This window comes from Nannobrachium achirus (genome assembly GCF_963921795.1).
Source record: "Nannobrachium achirus genome assembly, chromosome: 11".
In the NCBI taxonomy this organism is placed as follows: Eukaryota; Metazoa; Chordata; class Actinopteri; order Myctophiformes; family Myctophidae; genus Nannobrachium; species Nannobrachium achirus.
The window spans coordinates 14,993,047-15,019,141 of NC_137820.1; the positions used below are offsets into that span (position 1 = coordinate 14,993,047).

The 26,095-nt window shown below is 41.2% G+C and overlaps 1 protein-coding gene across 1 annotated transcript in view; it reads left to right on the forward strand.

Moving 5' to 3' along the window:
• The window catches only part of sema3e (sema domain, immunoglobulin domain (Ig), short basic domain, secreted, (semaphorin) 3E), a gene marked incomplete at both ends in the record, with an annotated part of 49,984 nt that extends 24,109 nt beyond the window's left edge, over window positions 1-25,875 (forward strand). Inside the window, 13 exons of the mRNA XM_080736882.1 lie at window positions 2,807-2,900; window positions 3,779-3,895; window positions 7,497-7,639; window positions 8,145-8,259; window positions 8,588-8,657; window positions 8,763-8,907; window positions 9,721-9,946; window positions 10,242-10,333; window positions 10,808-10,849; window positions 15,634-15,800; window positions 18,616-18,686; window positions 20,222-20,355; window positions 25,357-25,875. Of these exons, the coding sequence (XP_080593008.1) occupies window positions 2,807-2,900; window positions 3,779-3,895; window positions 7,497-7,639; window positions 8,145-8,259; window positions 8,588-8,657; window positions 8,763-8,907; window positions 9,721-9,946; window positions 10,242-10,333; window positions 10,808-10,849; window positions 15,634-15,800; window positions 18,616-18,686; window positions 20,222-20,355; window positions 25,357-25,875 (1,935 nt within the window). The remainder of the gene's footprint in view (window positions 1-2,806; window positions 2,901-3,778; window positions 3,896-7,496; window positions 7,640-8,144; window positions 8,260-8,587; window positions 8,658-8,762; window positions 8,908-9,720; window positions 9,947-10,241; window positions 10,334-10,807; window positions 10,850-15,633; window positions 15,801-18,615; window positions 18,687-20,221; window positions 20,356-25,356) is intronic.
• Window positions 25,876-26,095: the final 220 nt, after the last annotated feature.

Sequence of the window (26,095 nt, forward strand, 5' to 3'; positions counted from 1 at the left end):
GTGAAAGGTATCTTCCAGATGTTTACAGTGAACTGCTCCCAGGGTGTGTGTGTCTGTGGTGTTTCACATGCAGAATGCTTTTCAGCCTGCATTCCACAGCTCTGCTCCACTCATTCAAAAGCCCATCACACCTTCCAAACAGAAACAGCCACACCACTGCCCCATCACTCATATCAATGGAATGTTTACAGCCCTGGACAACGCTGGACTAGTATAGAGCTGCAGCTGCCTGTAAAGCGTTCCAATATGCTCTGCTGTGGTGTATACGTGTATAATGCATGCTGAAACGGAGTGTTGCAATATTGGCTAGTGTCCTATGGTCATAGATCAGCACACCAGTGGAAATATTATGGAATAGCATGACCTCAAGTACATTGGATGACCTCAAGTACATTGAATTATACGTACCACAGTTCCATTATTATTCATTATACCCAAAGGGTGCCAGTGTATTTGGGGACATGCATGTCAGGAACATACCGATATGTGGCACAAACGTTAGACAAAGCCCTACCAATCAGTTAAGCAGACGGGTCGGGTCAGCTAATCAGGGAGGCCGATGCCTACAATCTCCCAGCTGACAGAAACAGATATTTGTGATTTTTCGGGTTGACATAAACCGTTGCTGCCTTTTGGCTTTGCACACCAAGTTATGCCAAGGACAGATTTTGTGTGACAGACACACATGTATACACCTATTCCGTAAATTAAAGATGTATTATTAGAATAGAAGGTAAATATGGTGGCTGAGTTTCGAGCGCTGTTACTCGGACATATTTGCACACATTAGCAAGGCTCTCAGCCAATCACAAGGTCAGAACTAACTGTGGTAAAATATTATATAATCATTACAATCATAAATTCTCACCAAATCATGTGAGGAATGTCAATCCAAAACGCATTCCTTTTTCTATTTCGAGGTTCATTGGCACATCTCACAGACACCATTCTTCTCCCTTCAAAACAGCTATTTTCTAAAGCCCAGGATTATCGGTAATTGGAACCCAAAATGGAAGCCAAAATGTGCCTTAGTCTCATGAAAGCATCTATCATTTTGGGAGAAGGCATCATTTCATTTTTAAATAGTGGCTTAGACTATCTCATTTTAGAAAGGCACAGCTCATAGTGTAGGATATAATACTTACTGTAGACTGGAATTACCATTTTGCCAGACTGGATAAACTTTGTGTGGGGCACCAAGGAATAATACCCAGTCCAGTACCCACCATCGACTGTTGTTGTTAATGTTAGGGTATTTATATGTTAAATTGATGCACACACATTTAATAACCACATACACCTTAGCGGCGATGTTGTGTGCAAGTCATAATGGGCAAACATTCAGCAAAAATAGTCAAACATTCCACGATTCTACAAGCAATAGCAAATATACAAGCTCACATCCCGTTGCAATGTATTGTGAGCTGGTACATTGCAATTTGAGGTACAACAAAGTTTATACTTTAAGTGGTTAATGGGTCCTAATTGTGTGCAGTACAAAGTGTTTCAAACAATTATGGACCACATGTTGTCACATGTGTTTTATTATATCTAAGAGGAAAGGCACAGCTTGCTTAGCCACTAACTACATTTACATTTCATGTACACTAACAGCGTTCTTCTGTATAGGATCCTGTGTGGTTTTGATAGATCACAGGCAGATGATGGATGATGTTAGAGCAGACTGTGAATTGTGGTACGGGCGTACACAGGGGTTTGGCTTGGACACAACGGGGGGTTCCATGGCTACTCGTAAATCAATACGAGACATCGCCTCTGATCTCCCACTGACACCCATAAACACTGCGGTGGGCACACAATTTAAGGGCTGCATTTCTATAGGGAGTTTAGCGGTGTGTGTGTGTGTGTGTGTGTGTGTGTGTGTGTGTGTGTGTGTGTGTGTGTGTGTGTGTGTGTGTGTGTGTGTGTGAGAGAGAGTTAGTGCTTTGTGTATAGTACATGTCTGTATGTTTGTGTCTGTAGTGTGTGTTTCGAGTCTGTGTGTGCATGCGTGTGCGTGCGTGCGTACTTGTGTTCTCCATTGTCTGCGTACCTGTATATTGTGCACAGCAGTGTGTGTGCGTGCGTGCGTGCGTGCGTGCGTGCGTGCGTGTGCTCCCCGCTGTGCATGGCAGGCGTATCAGAGGGAGAGGCAGTGAACTCTGTAGAGAGGATAAGAGTGGAGCAGATCTGGGGTTTAGACATTAGGACAACACTCCTTCACTCGGTCATCCATCACTCCGCGTCTCATCTATCTTCTCACCCAACTCTCATCCATCACTTTCACATCTTCTCTTGCTCTCTCCCACTGTCTAGCTCTCTCTCTCTCTCTCTCTAAAATCTGGATCTTTCCATCTCGACATTACCTCCTGGGGTATATCGATCTAGAAATTGTTAAAACGTAGACATAGTGTGTGTCTCTGTCTGTGTGTCTGTCTGTCTGTCTGTCTGTCAGTCTATCTTTCTGTCTGTGCGTGCATGTGTGTGTGTGTGTGTGTGTGTGTGTGTGTGTGTGTGTTTAACAACTTAGTGAGGACCACCAATGTTTTTGCAAGTCTCGGAGGTCGATCACTTTTTAATTGTCTATTCAAGGGTTTAGAGGTAGACCTAGAGTTTAGCTCACAGTCGGCGGTCAAGCTATAGAGGTTTGGAATGTAGGGGTGAGGTTATGGTTCAAATTAGGGTTAAGGGGATGAATGTATTCATCAGTCATCATAAATCTGTGTGCTCCGTCTGTGTGTGAGCATTTATGTCCCTGTACTGTATATCTCTTGTGTTGTGCATTCTAACAATGTTCTGTCTTCAGGACAGGCTGTTTGTTCTGGAGGAGGAGAGCATTGAGAGCGGGCGAGGCCGGTGCCCATACGACCCCAACAGCCCCTGCACCTCCACACTCTCCAGTAAGACACTATTCACCACTTTGGCCTATATATTGTATATTGTCCTGGTCCCTGTTTTGGATTTTTTTGGTCACTATAGCCAAAGATTGTGAAGAATGGTCATAAATCTCTGATGAAACAGCGGAAATAGCAGATCTACAAGCTCACAACACGTTGCATTGCATGCATTTTTGCGGGACATGCACATACAAATTAATGTTTATGTCATTACAGTTGAACAACATTATGAATAATACTAATACCTGTGTTGTGACTGAACTACAAAAGGAAAAATGGAGGACGGCTCATGATATGTTAGTTTATCTTACAATTAATTATGACTAAATAACCCTATACTTATGGAATATGTATAGGGGGTAATGAATATGCCTATTCATTTTGAATGGGCACTGGTACTGCTTATTGTACTGTATGGCTGTTTAATTCAGCCTTCTTTTTCTTTCTGTCTAATTCCCATCGGGTCACGGCCACCGCAGCGGATCATCTGTTTCCAGCTCTTTAATTCCGTAACAAATATCAAAAGTGACATGTTACTTATGAGATCACATTGGTAAACCACCGTTTGCTTTTGAAATATCTTTGTGGAGGTTTGCTGATTTGTTCTGCCCTGTAGCTCCTATTTTGAGAAATACTGCCATCTTCTGGACTTTCTCAGTTCATTATTTGTAATCAGAAAGGAAATGGTAACTAATGGTACAGAAAAATCATTGTTTTCGATCAATATAATTGATCACATTAATATAATTACATATGATAAACAGTTGTACTGTGTTTGTGTGTGTGTGTGTGTGTGTGTGTGTGTGTGTGTGTGTGTGTGTGTGTGTGTGTGTGTGTGTGTGTGTGTGTGTGTGTGTGTGTGTGTGTGTGTGTGTGTTCAGGAGGAGAGCTGTACATTGGCCTGTACACAGACTACTGGGAGAATGATGGAGCGCTGTGTCGACTGAACAACCAGACATACACACGGACAGAGAGAGATGACCGGCAGCAGCTGAGCGGTCAGTGCTTCTCTCTACTGTCTAGACCAGTGGTTCTCCCAGGGGGGTCCCCAAATTATTTTGGGGGCTCCCCAGATGATTAACTTACAGTTTTTTTCGATTGCTAAAACACAAAAAGCAAAAATTAGGCACAATTTTCACAACCTTTACTTCTGTCCCCAATCACTTGACTCAATTCGTTAATACTTTAGATTTCCTTATCATGTTAGACTCTGACTTTCCTTCTTTACACTCTGATGTCAATTTCACATCACCTTGTTGTCAAAACACAACACACAATTTTCAGGTTTGCACACACTTCTCACATAAAATCTCAAAGCATCAATCCACAACACACAAATATTCAAATCTCTAAACTTTCGGGTCTGGCGTCAATTACACATCACCCTGTTGTCTAAAGACCACACTGTTCAGTTGTTGCACAACTGAACATTGAGACAGGAACCGGAGGCAGAGATGGGCACAAAATACAAAGAAATATTTGAAATACAAAGGTATAAATACCAGGATACTGTCACCAGGATAGTATCTTGGTGACAGTATCCTGGTCAGTATTAGACCAATTTCTTTCAAAATACTTTTTAGTTTTTTGTGCCCATCTCTTGACCAGAGGCATGATGCCTAAATCTAATGTAAATTGTTTTGGATGCATATTTGTGTGCTGTTTTATGTTTGACTATGAAAAAAGTAGGCCTACACTGAGTCATTTTACAAAAGGAGAAATATCTTACAGTTTTTTTCGATTGCTAAAACACAAAAAGCTAAAATTAGGCACAATTTTCACAACCTTTACTTCTGTCCCCAATCACTTGACTCAATTTGTTACTACTTTAGATTTCCTTATCATATTAGACTCTGACTTTCCTTCGTTACACTCTGATGTAAATTTCACATCACCTTGTTGTCAAAACACAACACACAATTTTCAGGTTTGCACACACTTCTCACATAAAATCTCAAAGCATCAATCCTCAACACACAAATATTCAAATCTCTAAACTTTCGGGTCTAGTGTCAATTACAAATCCCCCTGTTGTCTAAAAACCACAGTTGTTGCACAACTGAACATTGAGACAGGAACCGGGGGCAGAGATGGGCACAAAATACAAAAAAATATTTGAAATACAAAGGTATAAATACCAGGATACTGTCACCAGGATAGTATCTTGGTGACAGTATCCTGGTCAGTATTAGACCAAGTACTGACCAATTTCTTTCAAAATATTTTGTTTTTGTTTTTTGTGCTCATCTCTGACCAGAGGCATGATGCTTAAATCTACTGTAAATCAAAACTTGTTTTTGTTTGGATGCATATTTGTGTGCTGTTTTATGTTTGACTATGAAAAAAGTAGGCCTACACTGAGTCATTTTACAAAAGGAGAAATATCTTATTCTCCAGAGCCATGGTCATTCTTATGGTGTGTTCCATACTTCCATTTCGACAATTGTGTTTTCAATTTTGCTCTTCAGTGTTCTGTACATGCTTGGTAGTGTTCAGCCAAAAGCTTAGTTGTGTTTATTCAATGAATGGTATGTGTGTGTCATGTGAAAATATGGCTGTGTTTACCAAATGAAAACACGAGTTCCATTTTGTGAACATCTTAAGAGATTTGATGGCAAAGAGTTGTTTTGCAAAGGGATGCCAGGGTTTAGCAATTTGTGTGTAATGTTTGGAGTTTTGTGTGTGCAGTTTTGAAAAGAACGTACAGTTTTAAAAAATGTGTTTTAGCAATCGAAAAAAACTGTAATGGGCAACATCGTTTTCCTCACTCAACAGTAAACAAACACACAGCATAAAGTTGAAGTAGAGGGCGTCTGCACATTTCTAAAGTGACAATTTAAAGACTTTTAAGACCTTTTCTAATACCTCAAAAATGAAAAATTAAACATTGGCCAAATTGTCAAATATTAGGGGCAGAAATTGTGAAAATAGCACATCTACATGCTCACAACACCTCACCGCCAGTTAAAATATGATTATTTTGGGGATCACAGCCTGAAAGGTCTAGACCCTGAGGTCTAATGATGAACACAAATACAATGATAGGAATCATAACAAAAAATTAGAACAAACACAATCCTCCTCTGGCATTGTGGTTTTAACCACCTACCCTTTGTATGATCATTCAGTACAATGCATAATTGTGCAAGGGATGTCCACATAATGAACGTGAAACATCAGCACAATTTCTTTACCTTTACACTAATATCTCTCTCGCCTCGGCTATCTCCAAAAATAGACGATCTATAAACACAGCTTAAGTTACTAGAGCTATTTTCAGCTAATATTCTCCCCAGAGATTATATGCTATAGTTCAAATAGCCATGGAGTTAAATTAAACCTCTTTGAAACTCTGTGGCTATGATACCTAAAAGCTAAGTAAGCAACTGGGTTACTAATTACTATTTATAGAGTACTTATACACATGAGACTTGCTTATTTATAGTCTAAATTAAACCTTGTTATGGACAATGGACTCTCCCCAAACCAGCTAGCTCTTGAATTTCCCATGATCACATGCCTGAAAGTAAATCCAGAGCATTGTGCTGATGTTTCACGTTCATTATGTGGACATCCCTTGCACAATTATGCATTGTACTGAATGATCATACGATAATGACTATTTTCATCTTCCAATTCTGGTCCCAGTTAAGGTCTTATGATTAAGCTGGTGAGATCAGTTGATTTCTTTTACATGAATCCATATTTTACATGAATCCATTCAACCAATCTTTCCAATGAGCTAAAAAGAAAAGAAAAAGCTCACAAACTGGCTTTTAGATATATGTTTCCTCCTGCTAAAACACGTGTTCAGGTTTTAGTTTTGGGAGTAGGATATACTTTGTTGTTGTAAAACAAGACCATAGAGTGCATGGTATTTAATTCATAAGTAGTAAAAAATACTGCCTGACATGATAATTTAGTTCCAATCATCCTGATCTGTAGTTCACTTGTTTACAGGCACTTTTCGGGGGAGAAGACTTAACATTTGCTCGTGTTTGTAAAGCTGATAATGGTGTGGTGGAATTCAGATCAATCAATAATCAATGAGAACAAGAGGAGACAAGACAATGTATTAGGTGGTGGTGGTGGTGGTCAAGTTTATGTAACATGATATCATGAACAGAAGTACAGTTATCACTCTGGGCAGTGGTAAAGTAGTTCTGTCCAGAATAATGGTCAGACACCAAGTTATAAAGTGTGGCTTCAAGGGCTCTGGGACGAGCTGTACCATAACAAGATATGCTTTACCAAAACAATAGTTACTGAGGCCTACTGAAGGCCTCTCGACTCCTAACTATCAAGTATTAGTATCATCATAAAGACCTAGATATTAATATAATCAATGAACTACTCTATAACGTCACACATAATCAATCATGATAATCTCTAATCTACTACAATGGCAACACATGTTAAACACTCATTATAGTGAACTTCGAGATACGCTGCGCACATACTCACAGAGATTTCTCGCATTTATTGTAAGATTAGCAGAGAGGTTCTACTTAGTATGCCACAGCTATCTTTGCTGTCATTCACTTGCATGTGATGAATCATTCATTTCACATATTCACTCCAGCATTTCTTTCTCCCCAGAGCCTAAGTTTGTTGGGTCAGCAGTTATTCCTGACAACGACGACAGGGATGATGATAAGGTTTACTTCTTCTTCACCGAGCGAGAGATGGACGCTGAGGGGGTGAACAAGGGCGTCTATACCCGCGTGGGACGGGTCTGTGCGGTAAGACTGGATATTTCTGCATAATAGAAAATGTACTATATGTAATATATATCCAACTATAAAATATGGCCAACGGATATGTTAGACTCCATAAGTCAGTGGTTTCCAAACCATGCCAAGGACCTCAAATTAGCCATATCCTCTGGGCTGTTTACCCAAAAGTTCACAAACCGTCACTGGCCCCCCTGGAGTGTGGCCTGGGGACCACAGCCCCCTCTGTGAAAACCACTGCAATAATTTTTGATTGATTGAATAATTTATTAGTCATAAATGCAAACAGCACGGTACAGTAAGTGAAAGGATAACACAAAAAAGTCCTGGGGACTTTTTAAATGCATTGTATTGCTTTCTTTTTTGCCATTTTCAGTAAAACACTTTGTAAACTTTGTTTTAAGAATGTGTTCAACAAATATAGTGTATCTATTTTATATTATCATGCATTATGCATGCAGCTGACTCTTTATAGTATGAAGTAATCCTAAACAATATCCGTCTTCTCTGTTAGAATGATCAAGGGGGCCAGAGGATGCTGGTGAATCGATGGAGCTCCTTCCTGAAAACCCGTCTCATCTGCTCCGTGGCCGGGCCTAACGGCATCGATACACACTTTGACGAGCTGGGTAGGGCTGTGTGGCGAGTCCTTGGGAGAGGAAGCTTTAGCAATGTTGTGCTTTAAGATTTAGTTTAAGAAAGTTAGGGCGTTATTGATATGACATTTTCAAGTTTTAATAATGTGTCCAATTTTGACTTTGGCAATACAAGATATGGGGGCAAATTCATTTTCAAAATGTGCTCAATACGGACAATTTCTCGGATGGTATAAGTGTTTTATTTATTGTTCCTCTTTTTCAATAGGCTCGTAGGTATTTGACTTGTGTCAAAATAAGGAATTTCTCATGGGCAACTGATATTCGTAATCATCTCTCTCCTGTGTGTTTTGCATTTCAGAGGATGTTTATGTACTCAAGAGCAAGGACGAAAAGAACCCAGAAATATTTGGCCTCTTCAGCACAACCAGGTGAGCTGGTGAAAACTAGCAACACAACATGTACAGTATGCATCTTATCCTTCAAATGCAGCTCCATTGCGTTCAGATCACCAATGACATGCCTGTCTCTTGCAGTGCCGTTTTCAAAGGCTACGCTGTGTGTGTCTATCACATGGATGACATTCGGGCGGCCTTTAATGGACCGTTTGCTCACCGGGAGAGACCAGAGCACCACTGGACCCCCTACGAGGACAAGGTCCCCTATCCTCGGCCTGGATCGGTGAGTGTGAATAAGAGCAATTATTACAAAAACGAAATTGTTTCCAATCCCTAGAACCCAGCGAGCAGACATTATGTATTCCCAGCACTCTCCGACGTTCTGTGTCGACAGCAGGTGCCCTTTGAGAGAGAGAGTGTAGAGCCTATGTAGGACAGCCATTTAATGTCAGCACCGTTGTAAGCTGGCTCAGCAGGTCACACGGGGACAGACTGAGCCAGACAAAACACATGTCAGCCAACCTGCTTTCTCCTCCCTCCCTTCTCTCTAGGGCTATCACGATTATGACATTTTACTCAACGATTAATTGTCACACAAATAATTGCAGTAACGATTTAATTGTGTTTTTGTCACTGAACACTGGAGCATATGAATACAAAAATCCATTTCTGTTTGGCTTTGAAGTTGCATAGGGAAGATATGACAAATAACCTAAATATACAAAGGAATGGCATATTTAGTAACTTTATTCTTTATACATTTATAGAGGGAATAGCCGATCTACAACTTGAGCTTGTAGATCTGCTATTTTTGAAAATGTTTGAAACTATATGACATTTTTTCAACATGGAAACTAGTGTATTATGATGATTACGCAAAATAATTGCTATTACCTCAAATAATTGCGATTAGACGATTATGTAATAATTGTGACAGGCCTACTTGTCTCTCACGCTTTCACCTTTTCCCCTTCTTCCATCGTCTTTGCCCACCTTGCTTTCTCCCTCTCACTCGGTCCTCTCTCTCTCTCTCTCTCTCTCTCTCTCTCTCTCTCTCTCTCTCTCTCTCTCTCTCTCTCTCTCTCTCTCTCTGCAGTGTGCTAGTAAGGTGAACGGGGGTGGATTCTCCAGCTCGAAGGAGTTTCCCGACGAGGTGTTGCGTTTCGTGCGTTCCCATCCTGTCATGTATCGCCCGGTGCTTCCCCTCCACCGCAGGCCCGTCTTGCTGCAAACGGAGCCAGGCAGGAGGCGTCTGACCCAGATCGCAGTGGACCGCGTCCAAGCCCAGGACGGACACTACCACGTGCTCTACATTGGCACCGGTGAACTCACAATTACCTAATCCACTGTGTCGAAAAAGGGGTCTTTGAGGGGGTTATAGGGGGTCCCCAGCGAAATTAGGAACCATTTAAACACTTATGCCCTATTTTATTTTCCAGATATTCTAAAACAGCTCACAGAGCAACACATTGTGAGCTTGTAGAGCTGCTAGTTCCACTATCCGTCATACAATAAAGTATACAGGGCTTAAGTGTTAATGATGTGATCAACGGAATGCTAGCCATCAGTATGAACACAGGAACAGATGCACTGATAGTCCTTTCTTGTCTCTACCAGATGACTCGGTGGTGTTGAAAGTGATCACCATCTACAGTAAAGACACAGACACTGTGGAAGAAGTGCTGCTAGAGGAACTGCAAGTATTCAAAGTATGTTTTCCTAGAGCTTTCAAAATAAGCTAAACATTGATGCCGATAATGAAGTCCAGTTTGTTTAAATGTTTAACAGGCATTAGACTGCAGGAAAAAAACATACAAAAAGGGGGGGGGGGGGGGGGGGGGGGGGAGACAGATAAAAAGGTTTAGATATCTGAACCCCACATCAAATTTCAATAGCTATACATTTCTGGTTGATCGGTCGGTCAGTCAGTTGGTCGTTTGATTGATAGCAGGATTGATTATGATTGACTGCTTGATCGGTAGAAACTTAGATCACAGTCAGAAACCAATCATCTGACAGACACTTTATCTGTTTTGACTTTCAGTTCCTCTGTGTTTTGCAGCATTTGAACTACCGGTATCCGTCAGCATAAAGGCTCAATTAATGATGTCTAGTTGTCTACCTCTCTTACTTCCTTCTTGTATTACCTTATGGATTGTTGATTCACCTTTCATCTTTTTTAGGTGCCAGTGCCAGTGACTGAAATGATTATATCATCCAAAAGGGTAAGGACCAGCTGACCTGGCATTTCAATTTCTTCTGTTGCTTTACTCCACTGCAGTTCTCTTGCCAGCCACAAGGTGGCAATATTGCAACATATTTTCATTGTGTTGTGCAGCATAGACATAATGATGAACCTCCCTATTTGTTCATGGCAGTGTGATGGGAATCATCCAGCAGAGTTAGAAAGGTCACACAGTGTAAATATATGATAAATTGCAATTGATAGTAATGATGATGATGATGATGATGATGATGATGATGATGATGATGATGATGATGATGATGATGATGATGATGATGACAAGTAATGATGTAGAAATTGATTGACTATATTAGTTGATTTAATCAGCAAAAGCCATACTGAAATCAACTTTAGGATGTTCAGTACTTATAGTAGAGGAAAAAATAGGCCAGAAGTTGACCATACCCCTACCCGGGGTAGAACAAAATGTGACATCGTTTTTTCATATATTTAGGATGTTCTCTTCATGAAATGAATTGTCACAAGTTTTGCTTTTACTGCAAAAGTTATGAAATTGATCCATGAAGGGACTCATCACATAAGCAAAAAAAACGCCTATCCTGAAAGATGGAGTTCCAAGTCAAACCTTTGTCATTTTCTACCTGCTGGTTGTTTTTACCTCATACTTGCACAGATGGTCTACAGGTAGTGTCCCTACATCCCAAAACAATCAGAATGCAAAAATGTGGTTCTGTTTTGAATCAGCAGCCTTTTATATAAGGACTTTCTATAGGCGGAAATGACATTCCTAAGGAAAATTCCCCTGTAATCCTGGTGATAATCTTCTATAAGGGGTAGTACAAACCCTGATAAGGTTTTTTCATAACTTTGACTTGTCTTCTTCATGAAATGGATGGTCAGTAGTTTTACTTTTACTGAAAAAGTCATTAAATTGATCCATGAAGGGACTCACCACAGGCAAAAAAAAAAACCGCCTACCCTGAAAGATGGAGTTCCAAGTCAATCTTTTGTCATTTTCTACCTGCTGGTTGTTTTTACCTCATACTTGCACTGCACAGATGGTCTACAGGTGTCCCTACATCCCAAAACAATCAGAATGCAAAAATGTGGTTCTGTTTTGAATCCGCAGGCTTTTATATAAGGACTTTCTATAGGCGGAAATTACATTTTTTAGGAAATGTTCCCCTGTAATTCTGTAAAATCTTCTATAAGGGGTATAACAAAATCTGACAATGTTTTTTCATAACTTTTACTTGTCCTCTTCATGAAATGGATGGTCAGTAGCTCTTGACGTCAAGTTTAAATAATCAAGACAAGAGGCGGTCAAGAAATTGTTACAGTACTATTCATAATATATAGCCATTTAACACTTATTGCACATTAATGAATGATTGTTTTAATTATATTAAGTGATGATATGTTTTACTTTGGTCAATTCTCATCTTCATAGACAAACTCACAGTCACAATAACTGGCCAATAAAAAAAGATTCCAGTTCTGTTCAGAATTTGTCATCTTCCCACAAAATATTAGAAAACACTCAATAGTCGGCTTGATAAAAGCCGGGGTCAACAAGCAGGATTGATAATGTGCTCATTATTATCAGTTTTTTTTCCAGAGTTCCTCTATCTATTAATGCTGTAATAATGCCTCAAATACAACACAAAAAAAATACTGTTTAATAACAGGGATTACAATTTGATACCATGTCTCTACACACTTCATATTCATATAGAATCTACGGATGGTTATCAGGTATAGGTATATATGTGTGACATTCGTAATGCCAAATAATCAATCAGCTGCTTTTTCTCATTTTCATTTATTGTGTTTATTTCTTTTTCAATATTTTCATATCAACAACTATTTTGAGCAGTGTGATGGAGACTGACCAATTATTACCAGCTTGCTTGCAAAGCTGGTCAATGGATACAAAGCCATGATCTTTCAAATTCTGACGTAATTTTGGCAGGAGATTTTGTGACATAATCCGCTGTGTATCTATTGGCCAATGGCTGGTCAATGGATTTATTGAATTCCGTCTTACTGTGTATGTTATAGTAATAAATATGGTATGATGGTATGTATTATTAAAATATAAAAGGTAAGAAGGAATTCAGTTCCCAGTGGATTACAACCAAGGGCCACTACAATGCTCCACAAGGCACAGGCTGGTATAAAGGATTGTATAATTTCTTGTTTATTTTAGCTTACAGTCAATGTACTGTAAATACAGGAGTAATATTATGTGCAACACAATCCCACAGAGAGACATTGAGGCACATACTACTTTGACTGCAACAATCCTTATCATAGCAGTAGAGTTGGGTGAGGTCTCTTACTGCTTGTTGCAGGCTATTTTTTGAACAGGACAGTCTATAGTTATGTATCATCCTTTAGTATTCAACCCTTCCCAACTAGATTCCACAGAAGGGGTTTGGGGACATGATTGTGGCACCATATACTGTACCAGTTTGGTACATAGCCTGTTGAACATTCAAAAGTATCCTCAGTGGGAGGCAGATGTGAGACTGGCATGTCTGTCGTTGATGCAAGAATACAAAGGAGCTCATCAAGACGGGTACACGGCTGTCCCTTTGCCTTCTTTTTTAGGCCATAGAGAGAGAGAGAGGGCATATTGTCTTGCACATGCTGAAGCCTCTGGTAGACTATCTGTCAAGCCAAAGGTTCTCAGACCCTGACCCAATTTATATGTACTATGGATGTACTTGTGTTGCTCATCTACTATGTTAGTCGACAACTCCTTGGAACAGCTTCCATTTTCATGCATGCTGGTCATGGGATAGACAACGATACATCCCTGTGTCTGATATTACAAATACATTGGGAGTGGCTTTGTGTGAGAGTCTTCCAGCATGGCACGCATTGACTGGATGCAATAAGCAAAACAACAGCTTTCAACAAGCTGGAGAAGCACATAAATGAGCTTCAGGGTATGAGAATCTTTGGCTTGACAGATAGTCTACCAGAGACTTTAGCATGTGCAAGACAATATGCCCTCATTCTCTATGGCCTAAAAAAGAAGGGAAAGGGCCAGCCGTGTTCCAGTCTTGATGAGCTCTGTTGTATTCTTCCATCAACAACAGAAATGTCAGTCTCACATCTGCCTCCCACTGAGGATGCTTTTGAACAGCATGTTCAACAGGCTATGTAGCAAAGTCTTATATACCACAATTGTGTCCAATTCCAGTTGGGAAGGGTTGGAATATTGCTCCTGTATTTAATGGACTGTCCTGCCTGTGAGTTGTGACCAATTCAAAGAAATAAAAACATTGGTCAGTCTCCTTCAGACTGCTCAAAATAGTTGTTGATTGAAAAAGAAATAAACTAAATAAATGAAAGTGAGAAAAAGCTGCTGATTATTTGGCATTAAGAATGGCGCACACAATATCTGACTAACATAGATTGCTTATAGAACAATATTTTTGCTGCTTTGAGGTGAAGAGAATTAGGCCTTGGGAATGATGTAGGGACACTACCTGTAGACCATCTGTGCAAGTATGAGGTAAAACAACCAGGTAGAAAATGACAAAGGATTGACTTGGAACTTCATCTTTCAGGGTCTGTGTTTTTTTGCCTACAGTATGTGATGAGTCCCTTCATGGATCAATTTCATGACTTTTGCAGTAAAAGTAAAACTACTGACCATCCATTTCATGAAGAGGACAAGTCAAAGTTGTGAAAAAACACTGTCAGGTTTTGTTCTACCACTTATAGAAGATTATCACCAGGATTACAGGGGAACATTCATTAGAAATGTAATTTCCGCCTATAGAAAGTCCTTATATAAAAGGCTACAGATTCAAAACAGAACCACATTTTTGCATTCTGATTGTTCTGGGATGTAAGGACACTACCTGTAGACCATCTGTGCAAGTATGAGGCAAAAACAACCAGCAGGTAGAAAATGACAAAGGATAGACTTGGAACTCCATCTTTCAGGATAGGCGTTTTTTTGCCTAAGTGGTGAGTCCCTTCATGGATCAATTTCATGACTTTTGCAGTAAAAGTAAAACTTGTGACAATCCATTTCACGAAGGGGACATCCTAAAGATTTGAAAAAACAATGTCACGTTTTGTTCTACCCCGGGTAGGGGTATCTCAAAAACTAAGGCTCTTTTTTAGGGTTTTTTCCTCCTCTATTAAGCAGCAACGCAAGTGAACAGATTTTCAGACTAAAATCAACTAATCAATTAAGTCGATCAATTTTAATTTTGCAATAATTATGTATGTAAAAAGGACAAAATGACAAAACCGACTAACAATATTTTGGTTGACTAAACCCAAACCAAGAAATGAATTGATTATTAGGGGGTAGCTCAGGGGTAGAGAAACCGTTATTAGAGCACGAGGGGTTCCCGAAAGGTTCCCAGTTCGAATCTGGGCTCTGCCTTGCATGGTTTTCTCCGCCACCGGTGTATGAATGTGTGCGTGAATGCAGACATCCCAGCTTTGAGATCAGCATTTCCGGGAGGTCCCCTGTGCACGTGCGCGATTCTTTTTTCATAGTGTCATACCAAATAAAGCTTTAACCCATTAAGGAATGCATTATTACAAAATATTACTTTATCCATTATTTTATGCTTTAACTATAACATTTTTCTTGTAACTCTAATTTTTGCTTCCGGGGGGGTCCCTGATACATAATATTTCGAGATGGGGGTCGGCGGCCATACATATAAGTCTAGGGGTCCTTGACATTTGCTACAAATATCACAGCCAAAACACACAGCAGTCTGGTCTTCCCATCTCATCATGCTGTCCATGATGTGGTCTCCACAGCAACAGCTGTATGTGGGCTCAGAAGTGGGCGTGGCCCAGGTCAGGCTGCACCAGTGTGACCTGTACGGATCAGAGTGTGCCGACTGCTGCCTGGCCAGAGACCCTTACTGCGCCTGGGACGGCATCACGTGCTCCCGCTACTACCCTGCTGGGGTGTACACCAAGAGGTACTGTATATGCACAACATGCACATAGGGCTGTCACAATTATTACATAATCGTCTAATCGTGATTATTTGACATAAATCGCGATTATTTTTCATAATCGTCATAATTGTTTCCATGTTGAAAAATGTTCGTGTTTTTAAAAAGAAATCTAAAATAGTGGAAACAGCAGATCTACATGCGACGCGTTGTGAGCTTGTAGATCGGCTGTTTCCACTATCAATGTTCTTTTTTAAGCATAAAGTTGTCAAATATGTCAGTCATTTCTTTGTATAGTTAGGTTATGTGTCATGTCTGCCATGTGCAACTTCGAAGCCTAAAAGCCAAACAGAAATGTAATTGTCAACGACAAAAACACAATTAAATCGTTAATCGCAATTATTTGAGTGACAATTAATTGTCACGTAAAATGTCATAATCGTGACAGCCCTACATGCACATACGCACTAGGGATGGGACGATTATGAAAATGTCATATCACGATTATTGTGACCTGAGAATAATCGCGATAATCTAAATGTCCCCAACATCCATTATCCTGGGGTGGAACATTCGCCAACAAATAGCAGATCTACAAGCTCGCGACGCGTTGCAACGATCAGCTATTTTTTGAGAGATTTGGTAGAGAGAGAAAAAAAAGACTATCAAGTATATTATAAGTACGTTTTACCATTAGAGGGTTTGGTACTGGATACGCAGCTCGGCAAATAAAAGGTGAATTGATCCCAGTGCATGACAGAGGACAATTTCACGATAAATTAAATCTCTATGATATGATTATCACAAGTGTTTTTTATCACGATAAACGATAATATCGCTTATCGTCCGATCCGCAGCTACGCACGCAACCCCCCCTCCCACACACACACACACACACAGACACACACACACACACATGCTCAGATGTACAGGCAAGCAGATACTATATTCATACTTTATGTGCAGACACACACACAATCGCAGTATTATCAGCTGTTAGCACCTTAACACCCGTCTCTCTCTCTCTCTCTCTCGCATTATCTCTCTCTCTCTCGCATTATCTCTCGCTCATACCATTAGCATTACAACACACACATTTATAACAATAAGGCCCTGAAAAATCAGGCTCAGTACGAACCAACACACCACAGTATAACAGATAAGGCAGCAGTCAGGCTGTTATGTAATATCTATTAGTATTCCTGTGATCGCTCTCACTTCACTCCTCTCTTCCTGTTTCCTCTCTATGTCTGTCTGTCTGTCTGTCTGTCTACGTATCTATCTATGCCTAGGGATGGAACTATATGAACATTTCATATCATGATTATTGTGACCAAAGAAATCGCGATTTACGATATTATCGCAATAATCAAAATATCCCCAACATCAATTATCCTGGGGCGGAACATTTGGTACAGAGTGAAAAAAAAGACTATATCAATTATGTATATTATAAGACAAGTACGTTTTACCAATAGGGTTTAAATGCGGATATGCAGCTCGGCAAATAAAAGGTGAATTGATCCCAGTGCATGACAGAGGACGATTTCACGATAAATTAAATATCTACGATACGATTATCGTGAGTGTTTTTTATCACAATAAACGATAATGTTGCTTATCGTCCCATCCCTACTGTATCTATGCCCCCCCTCCATCACACACTCTTCCATTATTTTATTTTCATGTCATGGCCCTCCCGTCTCTCCTCCTCCACCATGGTAAAGCCTGGTATAAAGTATGAAACGGTCTCTCCTCCTCCACCCTGGTAAAGCCTGGTATAAAGTATGAAACGGTCTCTCCTCCTCCACCATGGTAAAGCCTGGTATAAAGTATGAAACGGTCTCTCCTCCTCCACCATGGTAAAGCCTGGTATAAAGTATGAAACGGTCTCTCCTCCTCCACCATGGTAAAGCCTGGTATAAAGTATGAAACGGTCTCTCCTCCTCCACCATGGTAAAGCCTGGTATTAAGTATGAAACGGTCTCTCCTCCTCCACCATGGTAAAGCCTGGTATAAAGTATGAAACGGTCTCTCCTCCTCCACCATGGTAAAGCCTGGTATAAAGTATGAAACGGTCTCTCCTCCTCCACCATGGTAAAGCCTGGTATTAAGTATGAAACGGTCTCTCCTCCTCCACCATGGTAAAGCCTGGTATAAAGTATGAAACGGTCTCTCCTCCTCCACCATGGTAAAGCCTGGTATTAAGTATGAAACGGTCTCTCCTCCTCCACCATGGTAAAGCCTGGTATAAAGTATGAAACGGTCTCTCCTCCTCCACCATGGTAAAGCCTGGTATAAAGTATAAAACGGTCTCTCCTCCTCCACCATGGTAAAGCCTGGTATAAAGTATGAAACGGTCTCTCCTCCTCCACCATGGTAAAGACTGGTATAAAGTATGAAACAGTCTCTCTTCCTCCAGACCTCCACCATGGTAAAGCCTGGTATAAAGTATGAAACGGTCTCTCCTCCTCCACCATGGTAAAGCCTGGTATTAAGTATGAAACGGTCTCTCCTCCTCCACCATGGTAAAGCCTGGTATAAAGTATGAAACGGTCTCTCCTCCTCCACCATGGTAAAGACTGGTATAAAGTATGAAACAGTCTCTCTTCCTCCAGACCTCCACCATGGTAAAGCCTGGTATAAAGTATGAAACGGTCTCTCCTCCTCCACCATGGTAAAGCCTGGTATAAAGTATGAAACGGTCTCTCCTCCTCCACCATGGTAAAGCCTGGTATAAAGTATGAAACGGTCTCTCCTCCTCCACCATGGTAAAGCCTGGTATTAAGTATGAAACAGGCTTTCTTCGCTCTCTTATTTCCTTCTCTCCCTTCATCAGCAGACGATTCAGGCGGCAGGATGTTCGCCATGGAAACGCCGTCCAGCTGTGCAATGGGCTGCAAATTGATGGTTAGTGCATTTGAGTGTGTGCGCTTGTGTGTGTGTGTGTGTGTGTGTGTGTGTGTGTGTAGCAGTGGGTTAAGTACATTTACTCAAGTACTGTACTTACGTAATTTATTTTTGTATTTTTTACTTTTATTGAGTATGCCAAATTTTCTATACTTTCACTTCTACTCCGCTTCAGCCCTATAAACATTTTAGCCATTTGAAAATAGCCGATCTACAAGCTCACAATGTGTTGCGTTGTGAGCTTGTAGATCTGCTATTTTCACACGATTATTTTACTTAATAATGAATACTTTTGTACTTTTACTAAATGTTTTAGTTCCGGACTTTTACTTGTAACAGAGTATTTCTACATTGCAGTATTGATACTTTTACTCAAGTAAAATATAATTGTACTTTTTCCACCACTGTGTGTGTGTGTGTGCGTGTGTGTGTGTGTGTGTGTGTGTGTGTGTGTGTGTGTGTGTGTTTGTGTGTGTGTGTGTGTGTGTGTGTGTGTGTGTGTGTGTGTGTGTGTGTGTGTGTGTGTGTACATATGGTATGTACTATGCGTGTGTGCAAGTGCATGCGTGACCGATGTGTACGTGAACATGCGCGGGTGTATGCATGTGTATACAACTACTCGTGCGTACTCATCACATCAATAATGGCCAACGAAGCGCAGTGCGCAGACACTACTGAATGAGACATTAGTAAAGGTGGCAGCAAAGCTAATAAGCTAAAGATTTTCCAGTATAGAGAGAGCGTTGCTTATCACCACCATAGCAGTCCACAGAGCGACATAGGCACTGGATGCAGCGTGATAGAATGCGACCTCCTGCAGTGTGAGGGTGTTTAGCTGAGGTCCGGGGGTCATTGCACAGAACTGATGAAATGGGTGGGAGACGGGCGGGGGGAGGTGGTGGGCTGTTATGAGTGTGGCTTCATGTAATACGGTAAAAGGTCAGGAGATTGTTCTCATCATAGGCTTGCGTGTTTGTGTGTGTGTGTGTGTGTGTGTGTGTGTGTGTGTGTGTGTGTGTGTGTGTGTGTGTGTGTGTGTGTGTGTGTGTGTGTGTGTGCAGGCACGTGCACACATAGACAGCCCCTGCCCTTTTATCCGTCTGTAAAAAGTGCCCTCTCCAGATCATGAATGCAGTTTTTACCATGCTGAAAGAAATGAACATGCCCTCTTTCCATGCCATTCCTGAAGGCAGCATTCAAGAGAATTGCCTTGTCCAAACTCTCCTGAACTTAAATAGAGCATCTTATGTTGAAAGAATTGCCCTCTCTGTGTAGAAATCCATGTCGTTACGCCACATCTCCAGTATATTGACTTGATTATGCTTAGTTCAGTGTGGCATCACGCACCTAAAATAGCCGACCTCCAAGCTCACAACGCGTCGCAGCACGACGCGCTATGAGCTTATTGTATTTCCACCAAAGGCCCCTTTTAGGATTTTCAGCCCCTGCCTATCTAACATTCTCTGCACGTCCCTGTGTGTGTGTGTGTGTGTGTGTGTGTGTGTGTGTGTGTGTGTGTGTGTGTGTGTGTGTAGAGGAGCGGTGGCAGAAGGCAGAGGAGAGGCAGGTCTACGGGGTGGAGAGCAATAGCACGCTGCTGGAGTGCACCCCTCGTTCACTGCAGGCCAGAGTGCTGTGGTTCATGCAGACGGGAGACGACAAAGAAGAGGTGAGCTACTGTACTTCCACCTACTGTAGGACAGTGGTCCTCAACCTTTTCAGGCCGCGACCCCCAAAATAATCATATTTTAACTGGGGACCCCCCCCCCCCCCCCCCCCGACGAGCACTAAGAGTTGGGGAATTACATTTTGTATAACATGGTTCTATTGTGAAAATAGGAGATCTACATGCTCACAACGCCTTGCAACTGCCTCTAATATTTGACAATTTGACCAATGTTTAATTTGTCATTTTAGAGGTATTGAAAAGTCCTCAAATTGTCACTTTAGAAATGTGCAGATACTGTTGAGTGAGAAAACAATGTTTCACATTAAGCTAATCATCTGGGGACCCCCCAAAATAATTTGGGGACCAGAACCACAGGTTGAGAACCACTGACCTAGGACTGTGGAGAAATACCAACAGCACATACAGCATACTAGTTTCCCAGAATGACAAAGAATGACATTTTATTTGACCCATTAATAAGATCTGAGGCCGATTCTACAAAATGTTTTCTAAATGTTCCAACAGTTTTCTGGAAAACCTACGTTTCTATATCAGTGGTGCTCAAACCTTTTCATATCAAGGACCCCTAGTATGTATTTGGACTTGTAGATCTGCTACCTAAAGCAGTGGTTATCAAACTTTTTGGACCCCCTTTAACTGAAAACATAATGACTAGAAAATACTGACATCAAAAGTCCAGTTTGTACTTCAATATGTTGAAAATAAATAGTCTGTTTTCTATTCAGTAACAGTAAAATTCATACTTAATTTGGGTTAAAGCTTAGCACGTTCACATACATTTCTCAATGTTTTATCATTAAACATAACAGTAAAATAAATGTTTCCATTTTCTCTCAAGTACCCCCTGTAGTACCTCTGCGAACCCCTAGGGGTACACGACACGTAACCCCATTTGAGAAACACTGAGCTAAAGTATAAAATAATAGTTAAAGTGGTTAAAATCGGAAGTGACACAGATGCTTTCCAGCTCTAAATGGGTTAAAGGTGATACACCATGAAATTTCACTTTTCCTATTTTAAAACCTTCTATCCTCACAAAGTCCCATTTCAGACTGTTGTGTCTTTCTCTAGTTTTGGGAAGGTGGAGGTTAAAAGCATCCCGCGGGTTCTCAAAACAGGCTGTCCAGATTTGCTGTTCAGGCCAAAGGTGGTACTGCAGCTGAAAATGCTCTGAGAGCCATTCAAAAATGAGAGGCTCTCTATTCAGGAGTGGTAATTTAGCCTCAAACCTTTTGAAAAACGTTTTTGGGACATAAACAATATGACATAAATACTTTTTAAATGCATGGTGTATCACCTTTAAATAAAAAGTCAATACTGAGCTGCTGGCCTTAGAATGTCTGTGCTGGATTAATTAGTATGTGCAGTCTATCAATAAATCTATGTTGAAGAAAACTGTTTTGAGGCAGGAACGTCTTCTAGCATAATACTTTTATTTAGAATAAAAAAAACAAGGTCATGTCTGCAGAAATCTGACAAACAGGGTTTGGGGTTAATCTTTATACCCTCTTTCAGCTTTACATCTTGGCACAATAAATAGTTTATTTGTGACATGTTTTTAGGTCACGCTGACCCTGTGCAGTTTGTTACAATCAGTACATTACATTTTCATCAATCGAACATACCAGTAAGTATTTGTTCCAGAATGTTCTAGGATCAAAATAACAGTTCTAAGGAACTGACTGTGTGGAATATTATTGCTCAACCGGCTGTTGCTTTCTTCTCGTGCAAAACACACAAACGCACGCACAGCCCACACACACACACACACACACACACACACACACACACACACACACACACACACACACACACACACACACACACACACACACACACACACACACACACACACACACACGCACACACACACACACACACACACTTACTTCAGTGGCCTCAAAATAGAATTTCTATCTACATCACAGAGAGGCATACAGCTGTATTACGACTGCTACTGCATATTAGAGAGACAGACTTGTGTGCAGTATACAATAGGGTGCATCAAATTTCAATGCAAAAAAAAATCATCTCATTCCATCTAGAACTTTGTTCCACTGTCTATACAAATGATTTTAGCAAAGTTTGGGGGAAATTCATTCATAGTTAGAGGTGCAACGCAGCATGTCAAGTTTAGGGAAAAGTGATATTTCGGCTGCTTTTAGAGCTTTCATTTCTTGATAACATGACATGGCAATTTCTCAAAAATACAACAAATAGTTTGTGAGAAGGTGTTTTTGACAAGAGAAAAGGTGTTTAATCAAGAAGAAACATTTACATTTTCATTGAAAGTCACTGAAAAATGATTGAAAATATTGAAATATTGTCCTAGTTAAGTGACATTTCGGCTGCTTGAAAGTCACTGAAAAATATTTAAATATTGTCCTAGTTATTCACTGTGTTCAGCTTGCACTTATAAGAGCGAATATTAGGCTGTTCACGGCGGTCATGCTCAACTGATTGCAGCACATTCTGAAGGTGTTGCTCACTCTGATGTGAGTTTGACCCCTCACTCGGCACAGTCATTCACAACATTGATGGCAGGCACATTCACCAAACCTGCCTGGAATGATGCACTGGTACCTCAATCCTCTACATTGAGAGGAAGAAATGCTGTATCGATTTGCAACTGGTGCATACCAAACCAGCAGTCTGGGTTGGCAAGGTCGGCTAACCTGGTGGCTGGTGAGAGGACTGGAAACTTTGGCTTACAGAAACCAGTGCCAAAGTGCTACTGTGGGGCTCGCATTGGGAGGTTATCTGGTTTGTGCTCCAAGATGGCATCCGCAAGTGCATGCTGCTGATCAGCTGGCATCTTGGTACTGAGGAGTGCCAGGGGCAGCATCTAGTGGTGCCTCCTGTGCTTTCATGGCTGATGTTGCAATGCCCTCGTCAACAGACGTACTCAGTTGTTTGAGGTAATTCCGTGAGGCATCTACTGCTGTTACAGGTCAGCCACCATGTTGCGTAGATGTGCGTAATGAAGTTGGCAAATGCCAGAATGCTGTGAGATTGCCTGTGTTTGATGAAGTAGTGTCGAATAACATATTGACAACCTGGTCGGCACAGCACCAGCCCTGCAGTAGTTTGCATGTCAGCCAGGCGATCATCTCTACGCACGCCTTGTCTTTCCCCTTTGTGGATGGGGCACACTAGATGCTGCCCCTGGCACTCCTCAGCACCAGCTGATCAGCAGAATGCACTTGCGGATGCCATCTTGGAGCACAAACCAGTTAACATCCCCATGCAAGCCCCACAGTAGCACTTTGGCACTGGTTTCAGTAAGCCAAAGTTTCCAGTCCTCTCACCGGTCACCAGGTTAGCCGACCTTGCCAACCCAGACTGCTGGTTTCGGTATGCACCAGTTGCAAATCGATACAGCATTTCTTCCTCTCAATGTAGAGGATTGGGGTACCAGTGCATCATTCCAGGCAGGTGTGGTGAATGTGCGTGCACCTTCAGTATGTGCTGCAATCAGTTGAGCATGACCGCCGTGAACATCCCAATCTTCGCTCCTACAAGCGCAAGCTGAACACAGTGAATGACTAGGACAATATTTTCAAACATTTTTCAGTGACTTTCAATGAAAATGTAAATGTTTCTTCTTGATTAAACACCTTGTATCTTGGCAGAAACACCTCCTCACAAACTATTTGTTGTATTTTTTGGAAATTGCCATGTCATGTTATCAAGAAATGAGAGTTCTAAAAGCAGCCGAAATGTCACTTAACTAGGACAATATTTAAATATTTTCAATCATTTTTCAGTGACTTTCAATGAAAATGTAAATGTTTCTTCTTGATTTAACACCTTTTCTCTTGTCAGAAACACCTTCTCACAAACTATTAGTTGTATTTTGGAGAAATTGCCATGTCATGTTATCAAGAAATGAAAGCTCTAAAAGTAGCCGAAATATCACTTTTCCCTAAACTTGACATGCTGCGTTGCACCTCTAACTATGAATGAATTTCCCCCAAACTTTGCTAAAATCATTTGTATAGACAGTGGAACAAAGTTCTAGATGGAATGAAATGAAATTTTGACGTTAATTTTTTTGCATTGAAATTTGATGCACCCTAGTATACAATGACTGATATAATAATGTATAATTGAGAAGATATTTTGAATGGTTAACAAATGGTCAATACATTATGTATAGCTGCTTATAGGATCTGTACAGTGAATGTACTTATGAATAACTATACATCTATCACACTACTTTCTATTAGCATTGTAGGATCTTTTCTGAGACTTCCTCTCAGAGAGTAATTCCAACAGTGCAGTAATGTAGTAATTATGCTCCAGTTTCCCTTTAGCTATAAGGTAGGGGTGGGCAACTTTGATGATGGAGAGGGCCACTATATTTCCACCTTCACTCCAGAGTGGCACATTGCATATTGCTACGTCCTACTTTGTCATTCTAGTATCGCATACAATAGAAGATACAATAGAAAAATAGCAGATCTACAAGCTCAAAACGCATCGCGCTGCGATGCGTTTTGAGTTTGTAGATCGGCTATTTTTGCTTCTTTTGAATTGTAATCCTGAATAATTTTTTGTTATTTCTTAATTGTAATCCTGAAATGTAACATTTGGATTTAATTTCAAACACATTTAGTTATATACTCTTTAACTTTATGAACCTAAATACAAATACATTGGACATAAAAAAAAAATTGTAATACTACTATACTTGTCATTAAGCTACTTAGAGACTGACGGAATTAAAGCAGGTCATGTTTAGAATTGTAACAGCTGAAATCACTAATCTATACAGTATTCCAGTATTAACCTGCGGGCCGCATTAAGTGAAGGTGGGGGCCGCATGTGGCCCCCGGGCCGCCAGTTGCCCATGTATGCTATAAGGTATATGTTTGGTTCCCCATGCATGAGAAGGAGGTTAGGTTAGACATGAGAGATTCAACAGGACCTTGTTTGATGGCTACTTCATTGACTGTCTTTTCTTTTCTCCTATACCAGGTGCGGGGTGACGAGCGTGTCATCATAACCTCCCATGGGCTGCTGTTCCTGCGCGCAAGGAGCTCCGACGCAGGCGCCTACGTGTGCCAGACGGTGGAGCACGGTTACGTGCACACGCTGCTACGCATCACCCTGCACGTGCTCAGAGGGGACGCCGTGGTGGCCATGACACACAAAGGGGAGAAGGCCGAGGATTGGGAGGGAGCAGCAGAGCGAGTCGGATCCACCCGCCACACCTCCGGGAGCCCCCCGACGGGCCCCAGTGTGAGCCCCAGGGCCGTGGGAGGGCCGGCGTCGGTCCTGGCCCCTCACTCTCGCCTGTGGTACAAGGAGTTTCTCCAGTTGATCGGTTACGGGGACGCGCAGAGAGTGGAGGAGTACTGCGAGAGAGTGTGGTGCTCCGACAAGAAGCGCAAGAAGGCGAAGAGGAAGTATGCTCAGCCAGGGGGCGAGAAAAGGGGGAAGGGGAAGGGAGGCGAGGGCTCCCATCGAGCACCCAGACACACCCTGGGCACCTGAGATGTACATATACGCACACGCATCCCTACTCACAACCACATACGCACAAACACATAATGCACGTGTACATCTCTGACTCAGTCAGTGTTTGTACGACACGAAAGGTTTTCCTTGCCAACAACAAAAGTAATCACTCAAACAAGAACAGACAGCCGTCCAAATATTTACAATCCCTTTAGTGTGCTTTTCATCTTTTCCATTTCGAATATGGTTGAAAGAA